This window comes from Corythoichthys intestinalis, chromosome 3 (assembly GCF_030265065.1).
Source record: "Corythoichthys intestinalis isolate RoL2023-P3 chromosome 3, ASM3026506v1, whole genome shotgun sequence".
Lineage (NCBI taxonomy): Eukaryota > Metazoa > Chordata > Actinopteri > Syngnathiformes > Syngnathidae > Corythoichthys > Corythoichthys intestinalis.
Genome location: NC_080397.1, coordinates 5,320,148 through 5,346,316, shown reverse-complemented (window position 1 = coordinate 5,346,316; position 26,169 = coordinate 5,320,148). Strand labels below are relative to the sequence as shown.

The 26,169-nt window shown below is 39.7% G+C and overlaps 1 protein-coding gene and 1 long non-coding RNA gene across 2 annotated transcripts in view; one reads left to right on the top strand and one right to left on the bottom strand.

The window, feature by feature from the left end:
• antxr2a (ANTXR cell adhesion molecule 2a) overlaps positions 1 to 3,144 on the top strand; it is a 173,549-nt gene extending 170,405 nt beyond the window's left edge. The window contains exon 17 of the mRNA XM_057830925.1: positions 2,405 to 3,144. Coding sequence (XP_057686908.1) covers positions 2,405 to 2,440 — 36 coding nt within the window. The 3' untranslated portion in view covers positions 2,441 to 3,144. The remainder of the gene's footprint in view (positions 1 to 2,404) is intronic.
• LOC130912844 (uncharacterized) lies at positions 1,759 to 25,592 on the bottom strand. The gene is made up of 5 exons (XR_009062652.1): positions 25,398 to 25,592; positions 22,776 to 22,855; positions 12,540 to 12,618; positions 10,310 to 10,423; positions 1,759 to 1,928 (listed from the first exon to the last, which is right to left on the bottom strand). It is a non-coding gene; the product is annotated as an uncharacterized LOC130912844 (long non-coding RNA).
• Positions 25,593 to 26,169: the final 577 nt, after the last annotated feature.

Genomic DNA, 26,169 nt, shown 5'->3' with positions numbered 1-26,169 from the left:
AAAAACACAAAAGAGAATGAAAAAAAAAAATTAAATCATTTTCATTTTACACAAAATTCTAAAAATGGGCCGGACAAAATTATTGGCACCCCCAGCCTAATACTTGGTAGCACAACCTTTAGACGAAATAACTGCGAACAACCGCTCCCAGTATCCATCAACGAGTTTCTTACAATGCTCTGCTGGAATTTTAGACCATTCTTCTTTGGCCAACTGCTCCAGGTCTCTGAGATTTGAAGGGTTAGGGTTAGCAAAGCAACCCCAGAACATCAGGGAACCTCTAACATATTTGACTGTGGGGACCGTGTTTTTTTCCTTTGAAGGCCTTGTTTTTTTCCCCTGTAAAAACCCTATGTTGATGCCTTTTTCCAAAAAGCTTTACTTTTGTCTCATCTGACCAGAGGACATTCTTTCAAAACGTTTTTGGCATTCTCAGATAAGTTTTGGCAAACTCCAGCCTGGATCTTTTTATGTCTCTGGGTCAGAAGTGGGGTCTGTCTGGATATCCTACCACAGAGTCCCTCTTCAGTCAGACGTCGATGGATAGTACGGGTTGACACTGATGTATCCTCGGACTTTAGGACAGCTTCAACTTGTTTGGATGTTAGTCAAGGTTCTTTATCCACCATCCACACAATCCCACGTTTAAATCTCTCGTCAATTTTTCTTTTCCATCCACATCTAGGGAGGTTAGCCACAGCGCCATGGGCTTTACACTTATTGATGACACTGCGCATGGTAGACACAGGAACATTGAGGTCTTTGGAGATGGACTTGTAGCCTTGAGATTGCCCATGCTTTCTCTCAATTTCGCTTCTCAAGTCCATGGACAGTTCTTTGGTCTTCTTTCTTCTCTCCATGCTCAGTGTGGTACACACAAGGACACCGGACAGAGGTTGAATCAACTTTAATTCATTTTAACTGTCTACAAATGTGATTTAGTTATTACCACCACCTGTGATGTGCCACAGGTAAGTAACAGGTGCTGTTAATTACACAAATTAGAGAGGCATCATATGATTTTTCACCATTTTTGGAGTTTTACGTAAAATGATAATGATTTTTTTTCTCCATTATCTTTTGTTTTTGTTTTTTTTCATTGCAAGCAAAATAGATGAAGATATTACTACAAAAGCATTTGTAATTGCAATCATATTCTGGGAGAAATTGAGCATTATCTGACAGAATTGCAGGGGTGCCAATACTTTTGACCATCACTTTACTTGCAGTAGAAGTAAGCGGACAAGTAACTTTTTAAAGTAATTGTAGTTGCACATACAAGTGTAAATACACATACAAGTTAGCGTACATGTACAAGTAAGCATTGAAGTACTTGTAGAAATAGGGGTAGAAGTAAAAGTACTTGTAGTAGAAGTACAGATTAAAGTTGTTGTCGTAGAAGTACAAGTATGTTTAGTAGAAGTACAATTGTAAGTACTTGTAGTACAGGTACTTGTGGTGCAAGCAATTGTTGTACAAATTCACATGCACCGTCCTACATGAAGCTTATCACTTTACAATGTGAATTTCATGAAAAAAAGGCATGTTTTTTTGGGGGGGTGGGGGCATATTGAATTTCTTGCTTCCATTGTGTAACTGTAATATTTTTTTCCCCCAAAATGATAACATTTTGAACAGGCATACTCAAAATCCATGTCATAATAACTGAAGAAACAATACAGCACTTCGCCATTAATGTCTTGACTAATGAGTTTAACTTGTTCAATGACCACACTTGTCACTCAACATTGGTATCAAATCATTTTTCTTTATTTGTCTTTCTTCTGCTTTCATTTATGCATACACATCCAGTCGCAGTTTTTATGGTTGTGCATGTGTGTATTTGTGATGTGCGTGTGTGTGTGTTTGCCTACATGCTTTTGAGGGATTCGCAGTGTGAGAGCTCCCTCTTGGTGTCGCTTCGACAACTGTTGGAGAACACACGCACGTACACAGATTTCACATACTGGACACACACTCTTTGCACGTAGGGACTAAATTATACAAATAAAACACAGCTGTACACACATATATAGGTGCACATACCTATGTAGGATTAACAGTATTAGAATTGTATTGTTTATCTCAGAGCTCATTTTTTTTTATTATTTAAAAAAAATAGATATATTATAAACTTGATTAAAGATATTCTGTGAATCTTATTTGAAAAGACTTCAAAATATTTGTATATGTATTGTAAGCATTATTTTAGTAATATTTTACATTTAATTGAATTTTAATATTTTGTGTTTTAATAGCAAACTGTTTTTAAATATGTCCTAGCTATGAATGTAGTGTTTTTATGTTACTGTATTTTTCATCATTTATTCTTTTTTTTTTTTCTTTCCTGTATGAGGACTTGTTTATAATCTTGTCAAATAAACTTTGTTTTTGTTGCTTTCAGGGTCGCTGCATGAATTTCAGCCGTGTTCGGCATTAGACGACGACAACGCCGCCGCCGACATCGCCAGATGCTCGCCGCCATGGGCCAGAGAAGAATTTCACACTTCTTTTTCGATATTTATATTTATCATGACATTGTTCCCGCCGTTTTCTGATTATCATTCTACAATGGTTCCGGGAGCCAGAACGCATCCCGAGCATATTGAGGAAAAAACAAAAGAGTTAGCCACAACAATCCCGGAGGGGCGGGGCCTCCCGACAGTCCCGCTCCTCTTCCTATTGGCGACGTCTCATCAACGCAAGACTCGTCCAGCCGACCGCGGGCGTCCTTTTTTTTTTTCTACGCGTGACGGGCGGCCAAACAGGACGGACGCCCCCAAGGTTTTTAGACCCCGGCAAGACTTTGCCCTTCCGAGACACCTTCCCGTCCGTCGTCAGGGAATTAATAGAGCGTATCCCCACCGCGGGCTGCAGCCTATTATTCTTTGTCTTGTCCATCATCCAAAACTTATTTTCACTTCATAATAACGCACTTTGTATATATTTTTCTTTTATAATATTTTAGCAACAAAAATTGCAGATTGAATGCTTTTTGTATTCGCTTTGGCACTTTTGAATTGGGCATACAAATAATTGCCGTTTAAATGAGCATGCGCTGTTATTATATGACGTTTTTAGCAGCTTTAGATTCACAGAATTTTGTCATATTTTTATATTATAAAAATATTTTGAAAATAAATGTTTCATTTGTTTTTGGTTTTTATTATTCAATACATATTGATTAAAATAAAGATCATTTTATGACATGGTTTTAAGCCAGTGGTTCTTAACCTTGCTAAAGGTACTGAACACCACGTGTTACACCTGTGCGTTCACAAAACACTTCAGAAAATAGATAACAGAGCAAAAAAAATAATAATTATAAACCTGATGTATCTAAGCTGGAAAGCTAATAACTAAGTGACTTCTTCTTCAGATTTTGTCACATTCTGAAATTGTTTTAGAATAGGTCAAAATTAGAGTCCACGCTGTTGTACCCAGTGTGAGTCAACCTTCCACTGAACAAACCAGTTTCTCATCTCATTAGATAGAGGGCTAGCAGTTGAAAGAAATGGAATACAGCCTGTAAATTGGAGGCAACCAGCCCAAAACCTGGTCTAAAACACCACTTTGCCTCGGTTTAGTCAGTGTACGAAAATAGGGCCCTTCGCATAACCCCTTAAACTTACTCAATGAACCTCTTTTTATTTTTTTGGAGTATAGCTTTTATTCAAACTAAGTATTCAAAGTATTTTAAAAAAGTACTTACATTTATAGATGTAGATAAGAATATATATATAGATGTTGCACTATAAAAGAGGTCAACCGATATGGGCTTTTCAAATGCAGATGCTGATACCGATGTCTAAAAATCTTTTCAGCTGATTACTGATTTCCAGAGCCGATTTTGTAAGCAGATATTTGAGACTGATATACTTTTTTTAAAGCATGTTTTAAAGCAATATTTTAAAAATTGCTTTAACATTTTTAAATTTACAGTGACGACCTGGCACTTAAAGGATTAATTTGGTTTGGTGTTACCAAACCAAAGAACACAATTTTTTAGATCAAAAACAGTACATTATTTTCAAATAATTACACCCACCAGGACATTATGCTGAGATGTAAGCAAGTGAGCGTTTAAGAGGATGCTCGTCATGCTAAAGCTAATGCTAATGCTACAAGTTACATTTAAAATGAAAGGATCACTCAGTAATCCCCTTAAATGGGGAAAGCAACATTGAATCTGCTTCCATGCAAGATTTGAAAATAAAATCTTACAATACTTATAAAACAGGACAGCCTGAAACTTCCTGTAGTAGCAGCCTGCCTTCAAGCTGTGGGGTCCTACTGTCAGTCACTGCTGGCCACAGTTGACCAGACAAATGCCTGATCAAAAAAATCAAAAATATTTTTTTATCAGCTTTTTTTTTTTTTTTTTTAAATCGGCCGATGTTGGAAAAGAGTCCATACTGTATATCGGTCGACCTCGATATATCGGAGGCTGTTTGATTTATTTGTGTGTTTTTATAATTTTATATCTCTCCAAATTTTTTAGTTTACAATTTGTTTTATACAGTGGGGAGAACAAGTATTTGATACACTCACAATGGGAAAACCCATTGGCAGTGTATCAAATACTTGCTCTCCCCACTGTATATGTTACAACACATTTATATGTAAAACAATGTGGGGAAAAAAAACAATACATTTCAAGAGCAGACGTTTGTCCACCCAAGACACCTTCCAGTTTGTCGTCAGGAAATTAATAGAGCGTATTTCGGCCGCGGGGCCCGTCCTGGGCAGAGGGAGCGTCCCGGGCGACGTCGATGTTTTGAAGGATTGATGCCTTGAATTTGCTTGACACGTGCTGCTGCTCGCCAAGGCATGAATTTTTTTTTTTTTTTTTAAGACAACAAAGAATGTTGAAAATATAATTTAATCATTAAAATGATTAAAGAGGAAGTGACCCATTGGGGGAAAAAATATTCCAACCCGGAGTTAAGCATAATGTTATGTACAATTACATGTTCTTTTGTTGTTATAACCAAACATGTAATACAAATGTATTTGACGGAGGGAAGTTGAGAGATTGTTTTCAAGTATCTGCTTCATTAGAAAAGCAAAATTTAAATGGTGCTGAATGAATGAATTATAAAATCAATATTTTTTTTCTTTTTTAATTCTATTTTTTTAATTGAAAAGTGACTTTGAAAACTAACTTTATGACAGGCATTGTAAGTTTGAATTATTCTTAATTATTTACAGGATATTTGGACAGTAAGTAATATACACAGTAAGTAATTTTAGGCCCGAGTATTTAGCAATTCTTTATTATTTATATTCTTATTCACTACGTATAATTTGAAAAATTATTTTCAATAATTATACCGTTTTATTTCATTATGAACTATATTACCAGTTAGATCCAAGCAACAGGACATTTCTGTTTTAAACCTCAAAGGCTTTTTCACTTCTAAATTGGACATTTAGCCCACAGAAACAGTTTATTTGCAACTGAAAAAGACATTTTGAACAGAGAAACGTCTATCACAACCAAGAATTTGGTTATATGTAAGATTTGCTGCTTCTCAAGATGTGGATAGCTGACAATATAGACAAAAAAAACACCGTAAAAGTGGGACGCCACGCCTTGTCCAGCTTGTCTGCCGACCTAAACGCAAACCCAAAGCAACGGATGCGACGAACGGATAAGTATTGTTCATTTCCAGAAATGATGTAGCCTATTTTTGCAATCCCAAATGACGGGGGGCGAGCGTGGGCGGGGGGATGATATAAGGGGCGACTGGCAGGGCGGGGGGGGTTTGTTGTTTCTTCTTCGTCATGTGAAGAAAAAAGGCCGGAACGACGCAGTCACTTTGCGAATCGGCACCATGGAGATTGGAGTGGAAAAGCTGACAAGGCCGCCGCCCCTTTGACGGCGAGCGCAATGGACAATGACCGGTGGCGGCTGCCGGCCCGCCCGGCCGACCGCCCCTCGCCCGACTACCCCCTCGCCCGCCTGCCTTAGCGCATGACACCAAAAATAAGTACAAGCGCCGTCAACACCGACATACCCATCTAATTATTATTCCTTTGTTTGCCACTCGTCAAGCGTCTCCCAACCCCGGATGGAAAATTAGTACATTTATCCAAAAAAAGTTAACACTCAAATTATGTTACTAAGTTTTAAATGATTATTTTAAGTCAACTTTTGCTTTTTTTTTCTAAATAAAACTTCATATCTCTATAAAAACGGGCAATTCAAAGATCATTTTTCCTACTTTTTTTTTTTTTTTCGTATTTAAATTTTAATTTTTAATTTTTTAATTTTAATTTTAAAAACTAATATTGCCTTTTTTTTATTTTGAATTTTTCTTTATGTATACATCTGTGTATACTAACATATAATGTAGTATGTATGTATGGATGTAATGTGTATAAACATATAGTATTTATGTGTTTATATGTGTATATACATATATACAGCATACATATACACATTCCCAAATACATGTTGATTGTAGCTTGTCTTAAAGCACTTTTGACAAACCTTTTCATTTGTTCTATTGTATACTTTATTCTATAGGGAAAAAAAAAAGTGTGTTTTTGTGTTCATCTTTACACACGTGCTGGTGGTGAACACGCTAAAGGGGATCTTTAATTGGGCCCCCACAGATTTATGCGGCCCGACAGGGACCGCCATTATATGCTGCTGTCTTTGTGTATGCGTGTGTGTGTGTGTGTTTGGACAGACTGGACAGTGTGCAACCTCTCCCCCGTCCAGTCACCGGAGGCGTGCCACACACAGACACAGGCACATACTAATGCACACACATATGCACATTCGATTGCTCCGAGGTCTTCGTTGCCTCAAAAATCAGGTCTCGCGTTTACAAAAAAATATGCACTCATGCACCTTCTGCTTTGTCTATATTTGCATGCTGTGTGTGCGTGTGCATGCACATGTTTGTGTATTTGTTTGAATTTGTTGGTGTGTTTCAAAACAATTTCCATTTGGAGTTGTTTCATTAGAATGTCAAATTCTGGTTTAAAACCTGAGATATCTTATAACATTAGGGTTTAATGCCAACAATGTGGTCTGGCGACAAGTTGTTTCTCTCAGTGGTAGACTTCCGTGAAAGTCTGCTGGTGTTTACCCGCCTGGAACCAGAGCGGGACATGAGGGCGGACGCTCGCTCAGGTTGGCCGTGTCTATTTTCAATGTGAAGCAGGCGGTGTGGCAGCTAACCGCTAAATCCGGCGCTGAGCTCGTGCCACAAGGTTGTGTTTTGACAGCATGACGCTCCACTTCCGCGAGCCGTCTGGCTGGCCGGGTTGCCCTCGTTTGCACAGGTGTCGGCGGGAAAACTAAACTTGGCGGACTTACTCCGAGGCAGAGGGCCGTAGCGCCTTCCAGCTCGTTAAGAGTTGAGACACGAGCTTTACTGGAATATATAGCCATCGTCTATGTGTTAGCCAGCTAAGGATTCAGTTTCGTACTTGTGTTCGCTGTAAAATAATCTCAGCTGTTTAACAAAATCTGTCTGTTTTGTATCAACGGTTTCTGTCATAGCTATTTCTTTGTCTTTTTATGTGTTGTTCGAAGAGCTTTCCATCATTCCTTTTATAAGTCAATAAATAAATAAAAGGAAAGTACTACACTATGACATTAAGAAATAGAAAAACAAAAACAGCATAGCACGATACAAGTCAAAACAGCAAATAAAACCGATAAAACATTAAAACCCATAAGAAATAAAACCAGGCTATGCTAGTCAGGGGGAAAAGCGAGTCTAGAAAAAGTGTGTCTTTAACCGAGACGTAAAAAAGGCCTGGATTGTTAATGGTGCAGATTTCAGGGGGTAGGCTATTCCACAACCTGGGGGCAGCAACTGCAAAAGATCGGTCCCCCCACTGTTTAAGTCTCGACCTCAGAATTTGCAAAAGAAGCTGGCTGGTAGAACGAAGAGCCCTTAGAGTTACGGAGGGTTAAAATCTCTGATAAATAAGAAGGAGCCTGGCCATGAATAGAATTTAAAACAAACAGTAAAAGTTTGAAATCAATTCTAAAACGGACTGGAAGCCAGTGGAGCGATGATAGCACGGGGGTAATACGGTACGTACCTGTACCTGTCAACCCGAACAAATAGTGATGTATGCCCTTACAAATTGGTGACTAATCTTACACCGTTGTATATAGCGAGCAACATGAAAGAAAAATAAAACTCCTTTTTAAAATAATATGAATTTATTGGTAATATTGTCACATAAAACCTGGTGCAATCAAAGAACAATGTCTTCAGCTACATCATGATTACTAAAATTTAACAGTGATGTTTGTTATAATTGTATATAGCACTTTTGCCTATTTCTATCATGTCTTTTGATGTCTGCACTTCAGCTCGCAATTCAGTTTGACTTGAAGGTAGTTCGTTAGTGTGAAGGTCAATTGATAAAATTAATTTACCGATGCAATCTTTGAGTCAGGGAACATTTCTTTTGCTAATTCTGAGAAGTGATCAGCAATAGTTGCGGGCAAATTGTGTTCGGCAACAAATTGGCAGAATAAAATCCCCGCTTCTGTCACTTTTCATTTTGCAGACTTCATCTTTATGACCGGTGTTGTTAATCTTACTTTTAAAAAGTAATTAATTAGTTACAAATTACTTCTCCCAAAAATTTATTGAGTTAGTAACTCAGTTACCTGAATGTAAGAGTAATTAGTTACTTGTTAAAGTAACTGGTGTTACCTTTCATGTGTTTTTGTTTTTTTGTTTTTTCAACAAAAAACAAAAAACAAAAAAAAACATAGTAACCTTTCCTATGTTTGGAAGTCATTTAATGTTGTGAATCAACCATTAAAGTTGTTAAAATTGCATTAGTTCCCTTCTGTCTACTTTCGACATGTGAAAATTTTAGAACTGTTTCATCATTTAAAGATAGATTCAAGTCAAAGATTTTGCCGATTTAGGAGTATTTTAGATAAAAAGTTACTTTGGTTAGCTAGGAAGGTTCACTACAACAGAGCCTTTCTCAGAAGTCTACTGCTTTAAAATGGCGGCTGTTTACTAACGCTGCCGAGTATGTCATTTCGCATGTAGTTCTATATGCATGTGATATCTAGGCGTAGATTGTAGGCTCTCGGCTACAGTCAGGAAATATTGGAGCCACCTAGCCTAGCATCGCGTTTGCTACAGCGTCACAACAAACACTCTTCTTTCTCCGTGTCTCTGACTTTTCTCTCATTTTTCAACCAATGTAACGCATAGTAACGCACATTGTCTCGTTGACGAAACTGACAAAATCCGAATGGACAAAAAAAAAAAACGTAATACGACTTTAAACGTACGGCGTACACATTTAAAAATCATTGCTCACTTGTACAAATTACGCCGAAACCGTACAACTTGACAGGTATGCATTATAATAGCCGTGTAAAGAGTTTTACTAGTTTCAGCGAGAAGGTGAATAGTTTTTTTGTTGTTCGTGAACTACATTTCCACACAAACACACATCGAGGTACAATTTAGCTTAGCAAGGAGAGTTATGAGACTCATTTTTCGAGAACTCGCGAAACTTTAAAAAAGCGCATCAAGATTTCGATGGCCGCAGTTTGCATATATCCATCCGCTGAAACAGCCTGATTGCACAGATACAGCCATGTGAAAAAATTTGGACACCCCATTAAAGGGTATGTCAACCCCTGGGGAAATGTTAATATTCCATCATTTATCCACGAACGCATGCCTTTTGTATTCATACCATGCCACTTCGTGTAATTGCACACAAGAAAATGAGAGAAATTTGGATCGATTGTCAAGCTAAAACGACCGGCGCCCGAGATCTGGCAGATTGTGTGCGTGACATCATTACAAGTGAAGAGAGTGCCACCGGCCACTAGGGGGGCAGCGCCTGTCTGCATCGATATAATTCCTTCTAGTGAGGGAAGAATTAGGGGTGTTTTGAGCTGTTTATGCTGTTGCATTGTGTTCGTCCTGCTCTGCACATATTCCAGGTTCCCTCATGAAGAAACACCCCTCGTTGTCAATAAAAGAGAATTCAGAATTGACAGTGTGGGGTGTTTCTTCAACAAGAAAAAGGCTCAGTGCTTTAATACTGAATGGCGGCGATGATGGCACACAATTTTGTTTCTAGTTCCAGCGACGAATCCGACATAGAAGGACGTAACGAATGTTCATCTAATGGTGACGAGGAGAGTTACGAAGCTTTAATTGGTGTTTTAGGTTACCAATTTGAGCCCAAACGAACGCAAATGCAGCGTAATGAAACGGTCATTGAGGGGAGCAATGACACTGATGAAACATCGGATATGATATGTTTTTTATTATAGAAGAGTACTCACTCTGGCCATTTCCTGCTTAGCAACTACCCTCCTTTGCTTTGCCTGGGATGGTGAGGTGGTCTCATCAGTGGCAGTCTTCGTCCTCGTTGTTCGTGTCTTGGGACATTTAGGTGGCTGTGCGTGTATGGTGGTGTATGGCAGAAGAAGGGTATTTGGATTAGTCGATTAATCTAATATATATATATATATATTTATTTTTTACTAATTTAGCAATGACATTTTTGATGACGCTTCTTAATTCCCAAAAACATTTTTGGAACACTTAAATTCTTTATTAAAGTAAGAATAAACACGTAAATTACAATAATAAATCACAAACAATGGGGTCAAATGCTGATAGTATTAACTAGTGCAAATTTGCAAAAGAATGGAATGTAAACAGTGTAATGTAAAAACAACTAAACCAATAGACAGCCAACTAGACCAACATAGTTGGCTCGTTAATAATAACTGTGATTATATACACATCATTCTACAAGAACAGCAACAAAAAATTTCAGTAAATATCATTATATTGTGACCAGGCCATATCTTTATACAACAATTTAAATTTTTGGATATTTTGACAGTGCCTGAAGTGTTTGTCTAAATCGTTCCACAGTTTCACTACACATACAGACACAAAAAAATGTTTGCGAGTTGTTCGAAATCTGGGTAAAATGTAATCTCCAGAACCTCACAGATTATGAGTACTCTCCTGAATCTTGAAAAGGTTTTGAATATAAGATGGCAGTAATTTATTTTATGCTTTAAACAACATTATAGATGTATAATATTTGACAAGATATTCCATTTTAAGTAGTTTTAAGTGAGCAAATAGATGGTGAGTGTGATCAAGAAATCCAATTTTATGTATAAACTGTACCGCTCGTTTCTGCAATGCGACTAATGGATTAATAGTAGGTTTAATACTTTATACAATAGTATTATAATCATTGTAATAATTATTCATTGCCAATCAGATTTTTCATAAAGGGCCTCATTTTAAAGCTATTCTTAGAGTAGAATCTGAATTCTGTAGTATGTGGGATTAACTCCAGAAATCATTATATGACGAACATGATGTGCTTTTATTTTGAAATGTTCACCAGAAGTACGTACACTAAACCGCTAACAGTAAGCTTTACACTCCGCAAAAAAAGCACTTTTCCTTATTGCATGTTGTGTCAGTAACAGATTTTTGTTTGCAAATGCTGTTAACCAGAGATTTTTCATGTCTGAAGTGTCACCTTTTACCTCAAGCTTGCGTTTTTGAGAAGACTGCCAATGTTTTATAGCAGGCTAAGGTAGGTTGTTTTTTTTCCCCATTAGCCTCAGTGTAGCAATGCTAACGTTTACAGTGTTTAATATAGATGTGTTTCCTTTTTTTGTACGTCTAACTTTAATTCTACGGCGTGTTGATGACCAATAAACATTTGTTAAAGGAACTGGAGTCTCATATGCCATCAACACGCACATATACGCACACGCAAAGATAAAACGCAGCCGTGAAATTTACCGCCCTCAATTTTATTTACTGTGCGATAAATGGACTCAAGTCATATCGCGACAGGCTTAGCAACCTCAATAAAAACATGTAGTTAATTAGATGGCTTTACAATCTGCCAGGTTGTTGTCTCCTGTCGTCTTCCAAAATTACGACTGGGTGATGGCGCTTTAGGTGTTCATTCACGGCCCACGTACAGCCTGGTATGCAAGCTTGGCATTGAAGAGACAGGACACAACAATGTACCCTCCTTTGTTTCGTTGAAAAAAGTAAATGTTTTAGCCACTCTGGTGCGCTTTTTTGGCTTTGTGCGGCTTTCCCCGCTTGCATACCTAGAGCATGCGTCCGGAAAACTTTCCATGCATTTTTTTTTTTTTTTTACCCTCCATTAACCGTCGACGCATTTACGTCATTGATGACGTCGACTAGTCGGGACAGCTCTAGTGCAAACACTTCAGTAATGGCGGCCAACCACGAGAGGGCGATGTACACAAATCTCGGATTAGTCAAGAGGCACAAGCCAGATTGGGGTCGTGAACAAATTATTATTTCTCTGCGGTCCAGTAGCAAATGCGGCACGGACTGGTACCGGTTCCCGGCCCAACGGTTGGGGATCCTGCTGAGTTGCTTAGCCTATTACTTAACCGTATTATGCCAAAAAGATGACACAAAAATCATCAAATTTAGACCAAACAGCCGTCCAAAGAGCATGCGTTCCCTCTAGTGGCGAAAAAACATTCTTACCTCTGAATGGTATCATGGAGTCACGTGTTTATTGTTGCAACACCTCATTGGTGATCTGGTAGCGCTACTGTCGGCATCTCTGGCAAAACAAAGTCAATATGTAGAATAAAGAGGAAAAATGTAACTCTAGTGTAGCCCAAAGTAGCAGGGTAAGAGTAGTGTTTTTTCCTAACAAATATAGTGCCTTGCAAAAGTATTCGGCCCCCTTGAACCTTGCAACCTTTCGCCACATTTCAGGCTTCAAACATAAAGATAGAAAATTTTAATTTTTTGTCAAGAATCAACAACAAGTGGGACACAATCGTGAAGTGGACCAAAATTTATTGGATAATTTAAACTTTTATAACAAATAAAAAACTGAAAAATGGGGCGTGCAATATTATTCGGCACCCTTACGTTAATACTTTGTAGCGCCACCTTTTGCTCCAATTACAGCTGCAAGTCGCTTGGGGTATGTTTCTATCAGTTTTGCACATCGAGAGACTGACATTCTTGTCCATTCTTCCTTGCAAAACAGCTCGAGCTCAGTGAGGTTGGATGGAGAGTGTTTGTGAACAGCAGTCTTCAGCTCTTTCCACAGATTCTCGATTGGATTCAGGTCTGGACTTTGACTTGGCCATTCTAACACCTGGATACGTTTATTTTTGAACCATTCCATTGTAGATTTGGCTTTATGTTTTGGATCATTGTCCTGTTGGAAGATAAATCTCCGTCCCACTCTCAGGTCTTGTGCAGATACCAACAGGTTTTCTTCCAGAATGTTCCTGTATTTGGCTGCATCCATCTTCCCGTCAATTTTAACCATCTTCCCTGTCCCTGCTGAAGAAAAGCAGGCCCAAACCATGATGCTGCCACCACCATGTTTGACAGTGGGGATGGTGTGTTCAGGGTGATGAGCTGTGTTGCTTTTACGCCAAACATATCGTTTTGCATTGTGGCCAAAAAGTTCAATTTTGGTTTCATCTGACCAGAGCACCTTCTTCCACATGTTTGGTGTGTCTCCCAGGTGGCTTGTGGCAAACTTTAAACGAGACTTTTTATGGATATCTTTGAGAAATGGCTTTCTTCTTGCCACTCTTCCATAAAGGCCAGATTTGTGCAGTGTACGACTGATTGTTGTCCTATGGACAGACTCTCCCACCTCAGCTGTAGATCTCTGCAGTTCATCCAGAGTGATCATGGGCCTCTTGGCTGCATCTCTGATCAGTTTTCTCCTTGTTTGAGAAGAAAGTTTGGAAGGACGGCCGGGTCTTGGTAGATTTACAGTGGTCTGATGCTCCTTCCATTTCAATATGATGGCTTGCACAGTGCTCCTTGAGATGTTTAAAGCTTGGGAAATCTTTTTGTATCCAAATCCGGCTTTAAACTTCTCAACAACAGTATCTCGGACCTGCCTGGTGTGTTCCTTGGTTTTCATAATGCCCTCTGCACTTTAAACAGAACCCTGAGACTATCACAGAGCAGGTGCATTTATAGACCCTACCCACGTGACGTCACAACTCCTTCCTCCTGACTGGTGCCGCCCAATTGTCCGTCAACACATCATGTTTCCCTGTTACGGCTACGTACATTCCTCCTATTTATGACGTGTTTTTCTGCTCGTTAACATTAATAATCAAAATGGTGAAGGCGTGTGTGGCGGTCGGTTGCAATAACAGAGAAGATAGACGGAGAAGACTGAGAGACTTGAAGTTCTACCGGATTCCGAGAGACCCGGAGAGAAGAGAGCGAGATGGGCTGCTGCAATTCGACGAGAAAACTGGGCTCCAAACGATTACCACAGATTATGTAGTAGTCATTTTATATCTGGTAAGATGCATTTAATATATATTTAGAGGGTTTTGGGCTGACAACCACAATTAAGATCATTGCTAGGCTAATCGCCGACAACATACACGTATGTATGTAGTGAGAGTGCTATCGCTAAACCATATAAACATTAAAAGCCCTAACTCCATTGACAAACGACATGAAATACATTAGACTTGACAGTGGATGTTAGCAATAACAAAAGATTTTGAATTGAAAATTTCGTAACTCACCTTTCCAAGCACAAGATAGATTCCTGCCGAATTTTCGTGGACGAGACTGAGACAGCGGGTCGAAAAACATCGATTTAGGCATCAAATATGGATCTGGCGAATGGATAAACTGAAGTTTTTCCACATAACGCCTTTTATGCAACGCATCAAGTGAGTTTACGGCATCCGAAAGCACCGGGTCTTCCATGAAATGCATTATAAATTGCTCGATCAATTGAGAGCATTGATAATACAGACACAAAATGACGGACAAGTGGGCGGAACCATACAGCGAGCATGTGATTTTGTGACGTCGGTGGGTAGGGTCTATACGGAGACTTGATTCTATTTATCATCATCGGTCATTTAGGACAACATTGGATCATTCAGAGATCCTCACTGAACTTCTGGAGTGAGTTTGCTGCACTGAAAGTAAAGGGGCCGAATAATATTGCACGCCCCACTTTTCAGTTTTTTATTTGTTAAAAAAGTTTAAATTATCCAATAAATGTTGTTCCACTTCACGATTGTGTCCCACTTGTTGTTGATTCTTGACAAAAAAATTAAATTTCATATCTTTATGTTTGAAGCCTGAAATGTGGCGAAAGGTTGCAAGATTCAAGGGGGCCGAATACTTTTGCAAGGCACTGTACGTATACTCAAGTAAAACTGCTCTAAGAAGATTTTTCTCAAAAAGTTACTCAAGTAAATGCAACGGCGTAAATATAACGAGTTACTACCCGCCTGAGATTTATCAGTCTGTGTGTCAGCTGTCTTTTGGGTGGTCTGTCCATCCATCTATGCTTTTTTTCTAAGCATCTTTGCTACACACTGGCATGAAAACCATGGTGTTATTTTTGCAGCACAGTCCAAGCAAGATCCCCTGTCGTTCAGGATGTGCCCGGGGCGGCATGAATGTTAAAGCTACATTATGTCGTGTGTACGTCAACTTCTGGCGGGCCTCGTTTGTGGTTCAGGCTGCCTGTTTGAACTCGAGCTGAACTGAGCAGGCTGCTGATGGACGGGCCTGTAAGCCAATGATGCGTCAGGGAACATTGGGAGTAGGCGGGGGTTCACAGTCACCTTGCCGGAAGCACTCTGTGTGGCGCTTTAATGAAGGCAGTGGGGGATCGTGTCCGGAGGTGTTGTTGATGAGAGGAGGACGATGATGATGGTTATGCCACGTCGGCCTGGCGTGAGAGGCAGCAGATCGCTTCTGACTTGGTCAACAGATGTTTGAAAATGGCGCTAATGTGAGCACGCCGCCGCAAATAATTGTGAGCACAGATGAAATATAAACAAAGCTATTTTTAGCTCATTGTCGCAGGCCAATGAGAAACAAGCTGATAAACAAACGTCAATGTTTAGTTATCGATAGATTGTTAATATTTGAACCAGCAGACTTTTTGAAAATTCAGGAACAAGGCTCCTGACTGCAACCGAATGATCGTATTTTGCGACTAAAATTGAGCCAGTGCGAGTATTTTTTTTTAATCTACTCGCACATGCGCGACCAGTCACATTGCGGGGGAGGGTTTCGGTTGTTTTTGTTGTTGTTGCTGACAAACTCCTTTACGGTTATTTTTATGGAATTTTATTGTCAGCATCATCGGTAACATTGACAATCATTGACAATTACAAAATGTGATATGATTTGCCCGAAGGAACCGAAGAAGACGACAAAGGCGGACGAGATGAAACATATGCTTATCAGTTTCCCGATAAATCCACTAGTTGGCGGCAATGTAACGAGTTGATTTGCGAAGGGAAAATACAACAGAAAAAAAAGATGGAGCTGAACAATGTGTAAAGCAGTCGCCGCTCGGCCAGCAGCGGGGTCGGACGACTCGATGCTGAGCAAACTGGAGTATACATAAATGCATAGCAGAAAATTAAACCACGAAACGGAACCGCATGTTACCCTAAGTCACACAGGCGTCAATCGCTTTCACTTTCGTGACTATTTGGACTGTCAAATTGTCACCACTTTCAGGAGAGCGAGACTCACGAAATGAGCACCCAGAGAGGCTCCACCAGGGGCGGACTGAGGGTGTGGAATGGCCCGAGTTTCATTGAAAGACCAGCCCACTTCTTGGACGGTGTTTGAAGCCATCCAGCTGGCAACACAAGTACATGTACCTGTACCTTGATGGGGAAAAAAACCAAAATCATATAACAAACAATAACCTAAGCCCTTAATTAGCCTAGAGCAGGGTTCGGCAACCCAAAATGTTGAAAGAGCCATATTGGACCCAAAAAATAAATATGCCTGGAGCCGCAAAAAATTAAAAGCCTTATTATATAAGCCTTATAATAGCCCCCTTCAGACTTACTGTATATTCCTGTAAATTCCTCTGTAAGGTGACGCAGGATTTACCAGTGTCATGGCTTTCAGACATGGAGAGATGTCCCGGGAAATATACCCGGGGTGGACATTTTCAGACTTGCACCGTGTTGGCAACTCGACGCTCTTTGTGCGGGGAGGTTTGCTGGCGGGATTTTATAACCCGGACATTATGTAATTTTTGGTGTGCATCAGCAACAAAGTAAACCACACATTTCCAAAGATGGACAATAGACTGTCTCTTCCTCAGCGCTATGATCCAGTACCATTTAATTTTGTTATGTTTCCAGTTTAGTTTTGCTATTTCCAGTTCGCCATGTTGATTATTGTGATGTTTGTTTACCACTTTTCATCTTACTGCAAAGAAAGAGATGATGATCAACCCGCCATCATACTTACGTCAACAGCCTTCTCGCTGTGACCTGGGAGTTAAATGCCTGCTTTCACACAAGTCCCAGGTAAGTCCCGGACAATCTACTATGACGGGACCCAGTAATTCTCCGTGTCAGTCGACCTGGGAAATTGCTTACACACATAAGGGCTACCTGTTTAAATCCTCGGAATTAACCGGAGTTCAGGTATGTGTGAAAGGTGCTAATGAAGGCAACACATGCTGTATGTATCTACATTAGCTATATTAGCCGACTATCAAAATGACTACAAAAACGTAATGAGCATTTCTCCCTGCAGTGCATCCTTTCAAGAATGATACACCACGTCACTACTCTGTTGTAAGATGCCGCCTCAAGTTTAGTTTCATTACACTATTAATGAATTAGAAGAATGTTTGTCCTCCTACAGAAACTATGTTAAAATATATATTTTCTCCCGCCCATCTTTTTCAATTTTCAAACATTTTTGAAAAAACTCCAGAGAGCCACAAGGGCAGGGCTAAAGAGCCGCTCTAAAGCCACGGGTTGCTGACCCCCGGCCTAGAGTAGGAAAAAAAAGTAAAACAAAAAACAAATATGTAAAGCAGGGGTGCCCAAGTCCGGTCCTCGAGAGCCCCTATCCAGCTTGTTTTCCATGTCTCGCTCCTCCAACACACCTGAATCAAATTATCAGCTCATCAGCAAGCACTGCAGGAGCATGATAAACAAAATCCTGATTATTTGATTCAGGTTTGTTGGAGGAGGGAGACATGGAAAACATGCTGGATAGGGGCTCTCGAGGGCCGGACTTGGGCACCCCTGATGTAAAGTATGTAAGTACAGTGCTGGCTAAAAGTATTGGCACCCCTGCAATTCTGTCAGATAACGCTTCATTTTTCCCAGATAATGATTGCAATTACAAATGCTTTGGCTGTAATATCTTCATTTATCTTGCTTGCAATCACAAAAACAAAAGAGAATTTTTAAAAAATTAAATCATTATCATTTTACAGAAAACTCCAAAAATGGGCCGGACAAAAGTATTGGCACCCTCAGCCTAATACTTGGTAGCACAACCTTTAGACAAAATAACTGGTAACAACCGCTTCCGGTGTCCATTAATGAGTTTCATACAATGCTCTACTGGAATTTTAGACCATTCTTCTTTGGCCAACTGCTCCAGGTCTCTGAGATTTGAAGGGTGCCTTCTCCAAACTGCTATTTTCAGATCTCTCCACAGATATTCTATGGGATTCAGGTCTGGACTCATTGCTGGCCAGTTAGGAAGTCTCCAGTGCTTTTTTTCAAACCATTTTCAAGTGTTTTTTGAAGTGTGTTTTGGGTCATTGTCCTGCTGGAAGGCCCATGACCTGTGAACGAGACCCAGCTTTCTCACACTGGGCCCTACATTATGCTGCAAAATTTGTTGGTAGTCTTCAGACTATATTATGCCATGCACACAGTCAAGCTGTCCAGTGCCAGAGCAAGCAAAGCAACCCCAGAACATCAGGGAACCTGTGGTGACCATGTTATTTTCTTTGAAGGTCTTGTTTTTTTCTGTAAACTTTATGTTGATGCCTTTTCCCAAAAAGCGCTACTTTTGTCTCATCTGACTAGAGAACATTCTTCCAAAATGTTGTTGGCTTTCCCAGGTAAATTTTGGAAAACTCCAGCCTGACTTTTTTTTATGTCTCTAGGTCAGAAGTGGGGTCTTCCTGGGTATCCTACCATAGATTCCCTTTCCATTCAGACAGTACGGGTTGACACTGTTGTACCTTCGGACTGCAGGACAACTTGAACTTGTTTGGATGTTAGTCGAGGTTCTTTACCCACCATCCGCACAATCTTTTGTTGAAATCTCTCGGCAATTTTTCTTTTCCGTCCACATCTTGGGAGGTTAGTCACAGTTCCATGGGTTTTACACTTATTGATGACACTCCGCACAGTAGACACAGGAACAGTCAGGTCTTTGAAGATGGACTTGTAGCCTTGAGATTGCCCATGCTTCGTCACAATTTTGCTTCTCAAGTCCTCAGACAGTTCTTTGGTCTTCTTTCTTTTCTCCATGCTCAGTGTAGAACACACAAGACCACAGGATGGAGGTTGAGTAAACTTTAATCTATTTTAACTAGCTGCAAGTGTGATTTAATTACTGCCTGTGATGTGCCACAGGTAAGTAACATGCGCTGTTAACACAAATTAGAGAAGCATTACATGATTGTTCAAAGGGTGCCAATATCTTTGTCTGGCCCATTATTGGAGTTTTGTATAAAATGGTGATGATTTTTTTTCATTATCTTTTGTGTTTTTCCATTGCAAGCAAAATAAATGAAGATATCACTACCAAAGCATTTGTAATTGCAATCATTTTCTGTGAGAAATTAAGCCTTATCTGACAGAATTGCAGGGGTGCCAATACTTTTGGCTAGCACTGTAAGGAAAACAAAAAACAAATATGTCCGGAGCCGCAAAAAATGAAAGCCTTATATAAGCCTTAGATTCTAAGGCTTAGAATGTAGGCAACACATGCTGTATGTATCTATATTAGCTATATTAGCCTCCTATCAAAATGGCTACAAACACATAATGAGATTTTTTCGAGAATGATGCACCACGTTACTACTCTGTTGTATGATGTTTAACTTCTTTACAATATTAATGAATTAGATGAATGTTTGTATCATGTTTGTCCTCCTACAGAAACTTTTATATTAAAATACATTTTCTTCATCTTTTTCAATTTTCAATATTTTTGAAAAAACTCCAGAGAGCCACAAGGGCAGGGCTCAACAGCTTCATGCGGCTTTAGAGCCACGGGTTGCTGACCCCCGGCCTAGAGTAAAATAATTACAACAGTGTAGTAATTTTAAAGTATATACTGATTTTAATGCAAACAGGTCACTGATACAATAAACTATAACATGAGCATGCAAACCATTTGAGAACTGTAACAAAGTACACATGTAGGACTTTTAATTCAAATTTTCTTAAATATTGTTACATTAAAAATGCATCGTTTTGAGTTTGTGAGTAGACAGAGAGGTCCACTACTAATATTACCAACCTTGGACAGAATATATTCAGAATTGGGGATTACCAGTACCACAAAAATTAGAACTGTGACCTGCAACCAGATCGAAGTTCACATGTAGGACATTTAATTCTTTTTTTTTCTAAATATTGGTACAGCAAATGTGCATAGTTTTGAGTATACTGGTTGATGTCAAAACTGATCGAGAATAAAATTTAGATTCAATAGTTTGTAGTTTTATGCAGTTATTATGAAAGGATTTGTCGGTTAAACAGTGAAAATTAGAGGAAAACTTTGCATGTTGAGTTACAGTGTGTGCCCATTAATCATCTGTTTGCGCCCCTAAAATTTTAAGTTAGGGGCCACTGTGCTCCTTGTAAAAAATGTTAGTTTGGAGCACTGAGAAACATGGAATTTGGTATCCATGTTTATAATGAGTTGACCGACATTTTTCAGTTGCAAAAATTTTCATTTCGGTGCATCCCAAATATTTAGCCAACCGCTTGGGAAGAATGTTTTTAAAATTCAGCCACTGAAACCAGGGCCATAAAAACGCATCACACTGCCGTTCCATGGACATTTTCTATATGATGTGATTTTGCTACCGATTGCACTTGTAATCAGAAACGACAATAACATGATGAAATCTTTTCCGTATGCTGACGCAATTTGCTGATGGCTCCAAGCTGTTTTTGCCGAATAGGAAAAAAAAATTCCACGGATTAGCGGCGCTTGATCCCCAGTGAAGGGCAATGCGGGTAAAAGGTGGAGAGCCACGTCGTCCTCCGATTGGTCCACAAAAGTCACTCATCCACTGATGACCAGTAAATGTGCCCACCTTTAACTGCCTCTTTTGACCTCTAGCTGCAAGCATGTGGACCCATTTTAAAAATGGACATCAACATGTTTGTCACCTCGCACGACAAAACGGAACAATGCTTGACAAGCCAAAACATGTTTATGTAAATGGAAAGTGTCAAATGTGAGGATTGTTTCATTAAAGGACTTAAAGGCTTAATTTGTTTTAATATGAGCGAGGCTTTTGAATAATTACATTTGACCTCTGTTACATAGTGTGGGGAGAAAAATAAAACATGCCTTTAAAATTGCCAATAAATATTGAGTTGTACTATTTCTTTTTTGAAACATTTTCATGAATATCATAACAATTCAGATTTTCTTTTCCTTTTTTTTCTTTTTTGGGAAGTAAAGAAGCCTCCCTACTAATAAATCCTACTCTTAAAAAATATATAAGATCCATCCTAAACTGGGGGTCTGCAACCCAAAATGTTGAAAGAGGCATATTGCATTAAAAATGGAAAAGAAAAAAATGTCTGGAGCCGCAAAAAAATGAAAAGCCTTAAATAAGCCTTATAATGAAGGCAACACCTGTTGTATTGTTTTACGAAATTTCCGGGTCACACTTTTGCAAAAGAAATTTCATTTCAGGTTCGCAGTGAGTCAGCAACAGGCACACTTTTGCAAAACAGACAATGTTTATTGATTAGAAATTGTAAAGGAAGGAAGTTTATTGATACAAAGGCAAGCAAAACAAAGAATAACCACAGCGCTAGGTCCAGATTGTCACTGATAACGTCTAAAACCCCCACGATGCAGTTAAAACACACACAAGTACAAGAAACAATAGCGCTAGATGTATAGTTGTCAAAGCTAACACCCCCACGACAAAGTTAAAGCACAACGAGTTCCCTGGTAATGAATCAAGCTCATACCAGTTGACAATGAGTGGAGAGCCCGCACTCCAGGTCTGAGAATCCAAGGAACCAAGCCGAGCGATCACACGCTAATATACGGTAGACTCTGGCGTGGCCCGGAAATGTCCGGCTATTTATTGGCACGTCATGTGGGAACAGAGGCGGCCAGCCCCTGCTCTCAGGAGACACACTGCCTGCAATCTTACTGGTTCACTCGTTGTATGAGTCTCGTGTATTGGTTTACTCGTTGCCTAAAGGCACTCTCAAAGGCTCTTTATTGTCAAAGGCAGTTGTTGTTATATATGTGGACTCGTTGTACTTTAATACGCAGTTAGTTACCCTTAAAGGCACTCTCAAAGGCAGTTATTGTTATATATATGTGCAGTTATATATGTGGTTATATTTGTGCAGTTATATATGTGGAAACAATGCGGGTCACAAAAAGGTCACAGGTGTTTTTCTCCATTCATCCCACCCTTTGACCCATATTGGGTCCATCATTATACCCTTAATTAATCCCAATTTTCATTTATTCAGTGGAACCAGGGCACATCATACTCAAAAACAAGCCCTGCCTCCTCTGGATGCAAAGTCAATTCACATACATAACGATTGTACCAAGAATTTGTTGTTTGAAATAGCAGATTCCTGTTCAACCTCTTTGGTTGCATGTACCACTTCATTTTGCGCTATCAATGTGGACACTTTAAGCTTGGAAACGTTAGACCTGTGTTCCTCAATCAAGACATCTTACCTTGCAACGGATGGTGGGCCCACGATCCGACACCACCATCGACGCGGCGCGTTCTTCCTGCAGGTTTTCCAATCACCAAGCTGAAAAAGAAAACAGAACCAAACGCCTCGGAAAAGACAAAGGTATCCTACACTAATTTTCTCGCTGGTAGCGTCCCGGTATCGGAACATCCACACCCACTTTGCTTCCCCAAAATATAACACAGTAACCACTTGGTCTTTCCCCTGTGCTATTATTTCGACAGGCCGTGGAGGCGCGTTCTCCTGTCTCACCCATACTTTGGCTCCTGGTTGGTCAGTGGAGCCAAATCCAGCTCGCCCTCGAGATGTGATTACACTGGGCGGATCAATCTTAATTGCCGTATCAAAAACGCATGGCTTTACAACTAATTGGGCAATTTTATCGCCAGATTTACATTACAACCCCCAATTCGCCTTGATAATCAGCATCAATAACCTCCATAAGTTAAGTTGCCCCTTTAAGTGACGATCCAGATCTACGTAAAATGTGCCCGTAGTGTCCCTTAGGACATTTGAGTCGCAAAGTCAAGATCGTTATAATTATTTCCACTTGGCGAACTGCCAATATTCGCTTCCCTTTCCCAATCTTTCAGTTTCGTCTTCTGTAATTTACTGTAATTACATACATTATACATTTTGCCGTGGCCACTCATTACAAAATCGACCACTAATCCCCGTAACAACAAAATCTAATAATCGTCTGTTAACTGGTTGGATCCCAGCTGAACAAAGGCAGCCAAATTCCATCAGCACATGATCCAAAAGCCATAAGCCTAGACAATATTTAGTATCTTCAATTCAATTTATCAAAGCTCACTTAGTATTACTTAATACAATCCCAAACTGTTTTCCGAAATTTCCGGTCCCCGCGCTATACTGCTTCCTAGCAGGAACAACGATGACGCTAGACCAAGAATGTTTTCCGAAATTTCCGGTCCCCGTGCTATACCGCTTCCTAGCAGGAACAACGATGACGCTAGACCAAGAATGTTTTCCGAAATTTCCGATCCTTAAGAAAAATTTCAAATTCAAATTATCAATATCAAGTTTTCACGATATCGAAAGCAACTCATGACGGTGAGTGTAAATTTATTAGCCCTTGATTTACTACTACAACACCCCAACTGTTACAGATGTATCAAGGTGAATAATCACTTTATCACTGTTCCCATTAACATAATTTGTCAGCACTATCAATAATCCTTGTTGCTTTGAGTTTCTGGGCAGGAATTGGAATACCGTCATCTGTTGATCAGGCAGATGCTGGCATACACACCTCCCCCCACTCAGTCATATTTGATTAATCTCTAATGAAATTCCATTTCAAAATCATTTTTGTTTTACCTGTTTTCCCAATTTATTTCTCAAAAATGTTTCATCCTAAATAATATAAGGGAAAGGCCGGAATATTCCCAGCTGCAATGACAACCTCCCCTTATAATCAATTTGGGCAAAAACCCAGCGGATGCCGTCGAGGACCCCATGTTGCAAATAGGGGCCACCGAAGGGCCGCACTCCTCATGTTGAAAAACTTCTACTTTTTTCCGATAGCGCAATAAACGATCAGCTATTTACGCAATAAATGGTCAGCTATTCGCACACGATCCCACGCAAAAAATCATAATCAGTCACGCGACGATAACTACTATTATCCACAAGTAATAAACAGGTCAGCTATTTACGCCTGAGCCTCGCAAAAAAGAATCATGACGCAACCCAGCCTCACATTCAGTCTCACAACAACAACCATCCCCAATGACTTATCATACAAGACAGCACAATTTCAAATACAAATCAAAGTCATCATATATTCTACCAGTGGCTCACACGAGACCAAACATAAAAACATACAATTTGAGCTCAATGACTAACTAACGTTCAACACGGATCCACAGAAATCTGACGTCGTGTGTAGTACAATCCCCTAACGAATCCACGTATCGGGACGATCACCGCATCCACGCAAACACGACGCAATCCCATTCCATGGCTCTTTTTCCCAAGCAGGAGCTACGACAGTCCCGTCAATAGGCTCCTCAGATTCTATCACATTGGACTTCCACAACTTCTTAAACATTGCTATTCTGTTACGGCTCACACAGTATTACTTTGAACAACACAACCCAAATTTACTCAAATCGATTTATCGAATAGCAAATCCCCAGTATCACTTAATTCAATTTATCAAGCAGCACAATGATCAATTCCAATCAATTTATCAAAGTTTTACGCTGATCCTGCCAACAACGCCAAAAATGTTTTACAAAATTTTTACGAAATTTCCGGGTCATACTTTTGCGAAAGAAATTTCGTTTCAGGTTTGCAGTGAGTCAGCAACAGGCACACTTTTGCAAAATAGACAATGTTTATTGATTAGAAATTGTAAAGGAAGGAAGTTTATTGATACAAAGGCAAGCAAAAGAAAGAATAACCACAGCGCTAGGTCCAGATTGTCACTGATTACGTCTAAAACCCCCACGATGCAGTTAAAACACACACAAGTACAAGAAACAATAGCGCTAGATGTATAGTTGTCAAAGCTAACACCCCCACGCCAAAGTTAAAGCACAACGAGTTCCCTGGTAATGAATCAAGCTCATACCTGTTGACAGTGAGTGGAGAGCCCGCACTGCAGGTCTGAGAATCCAAGGAACCAAGCCGAGCGATCACACGTTAATATACGGTAAACTCTGGCGTGGCCCGGAAATGTCCGGCTATTTATTGGCACATGTCACGTGGGAACAGAGGCAGCCAGCCCCTGCTCTCAGGAGACACACTGCCTGCAATCTTATTGGTTCACTTGTTGTATGAGTCTCGTGTATTGGTTTACTCGTTGCCTAAAGGCACTCTCAAAGGCTCTTTATTTTCAAAGGCAGTTGTTGTTATATATGTGGACTCGTTGTACTTTAATACGCAGTTAGTTACTCTTAAAGGCACTCTCAAAGGCAGTTATTGTTATATATATGTGCAGTTATATATGTGGAAACAATGCGGGTCACAAAAAGGTCACAGGTGTTTTTCTCCATTCATGTATGTATCTATATTAGCTATATTAGCCTACTATCAAAATGACTAAATTGGCTACAAATACATAATGAGCCTTTTTCCCTGCAGTGCACCCTATAGAGAATGACGCACCACGTTACTACTCTGTTGTACGATGCTGCCTTAAGTTTAACTTCTTTACAATATTAATAAATTAGATGAATGTTTGTATCATGTTTGTTCTCCTTTAGAAACTGTATTAAAAACATATTTCCTTTATCTTTTTCCATTTTCAAACATTTTTGAAAAAGCTCCAGGGAGCCACTAGGGCAGCGCTAAAGAGCTGCATGCGGCTCTAGAGCCGCGGGTTGCTGTCCCCAGTCTTAAAC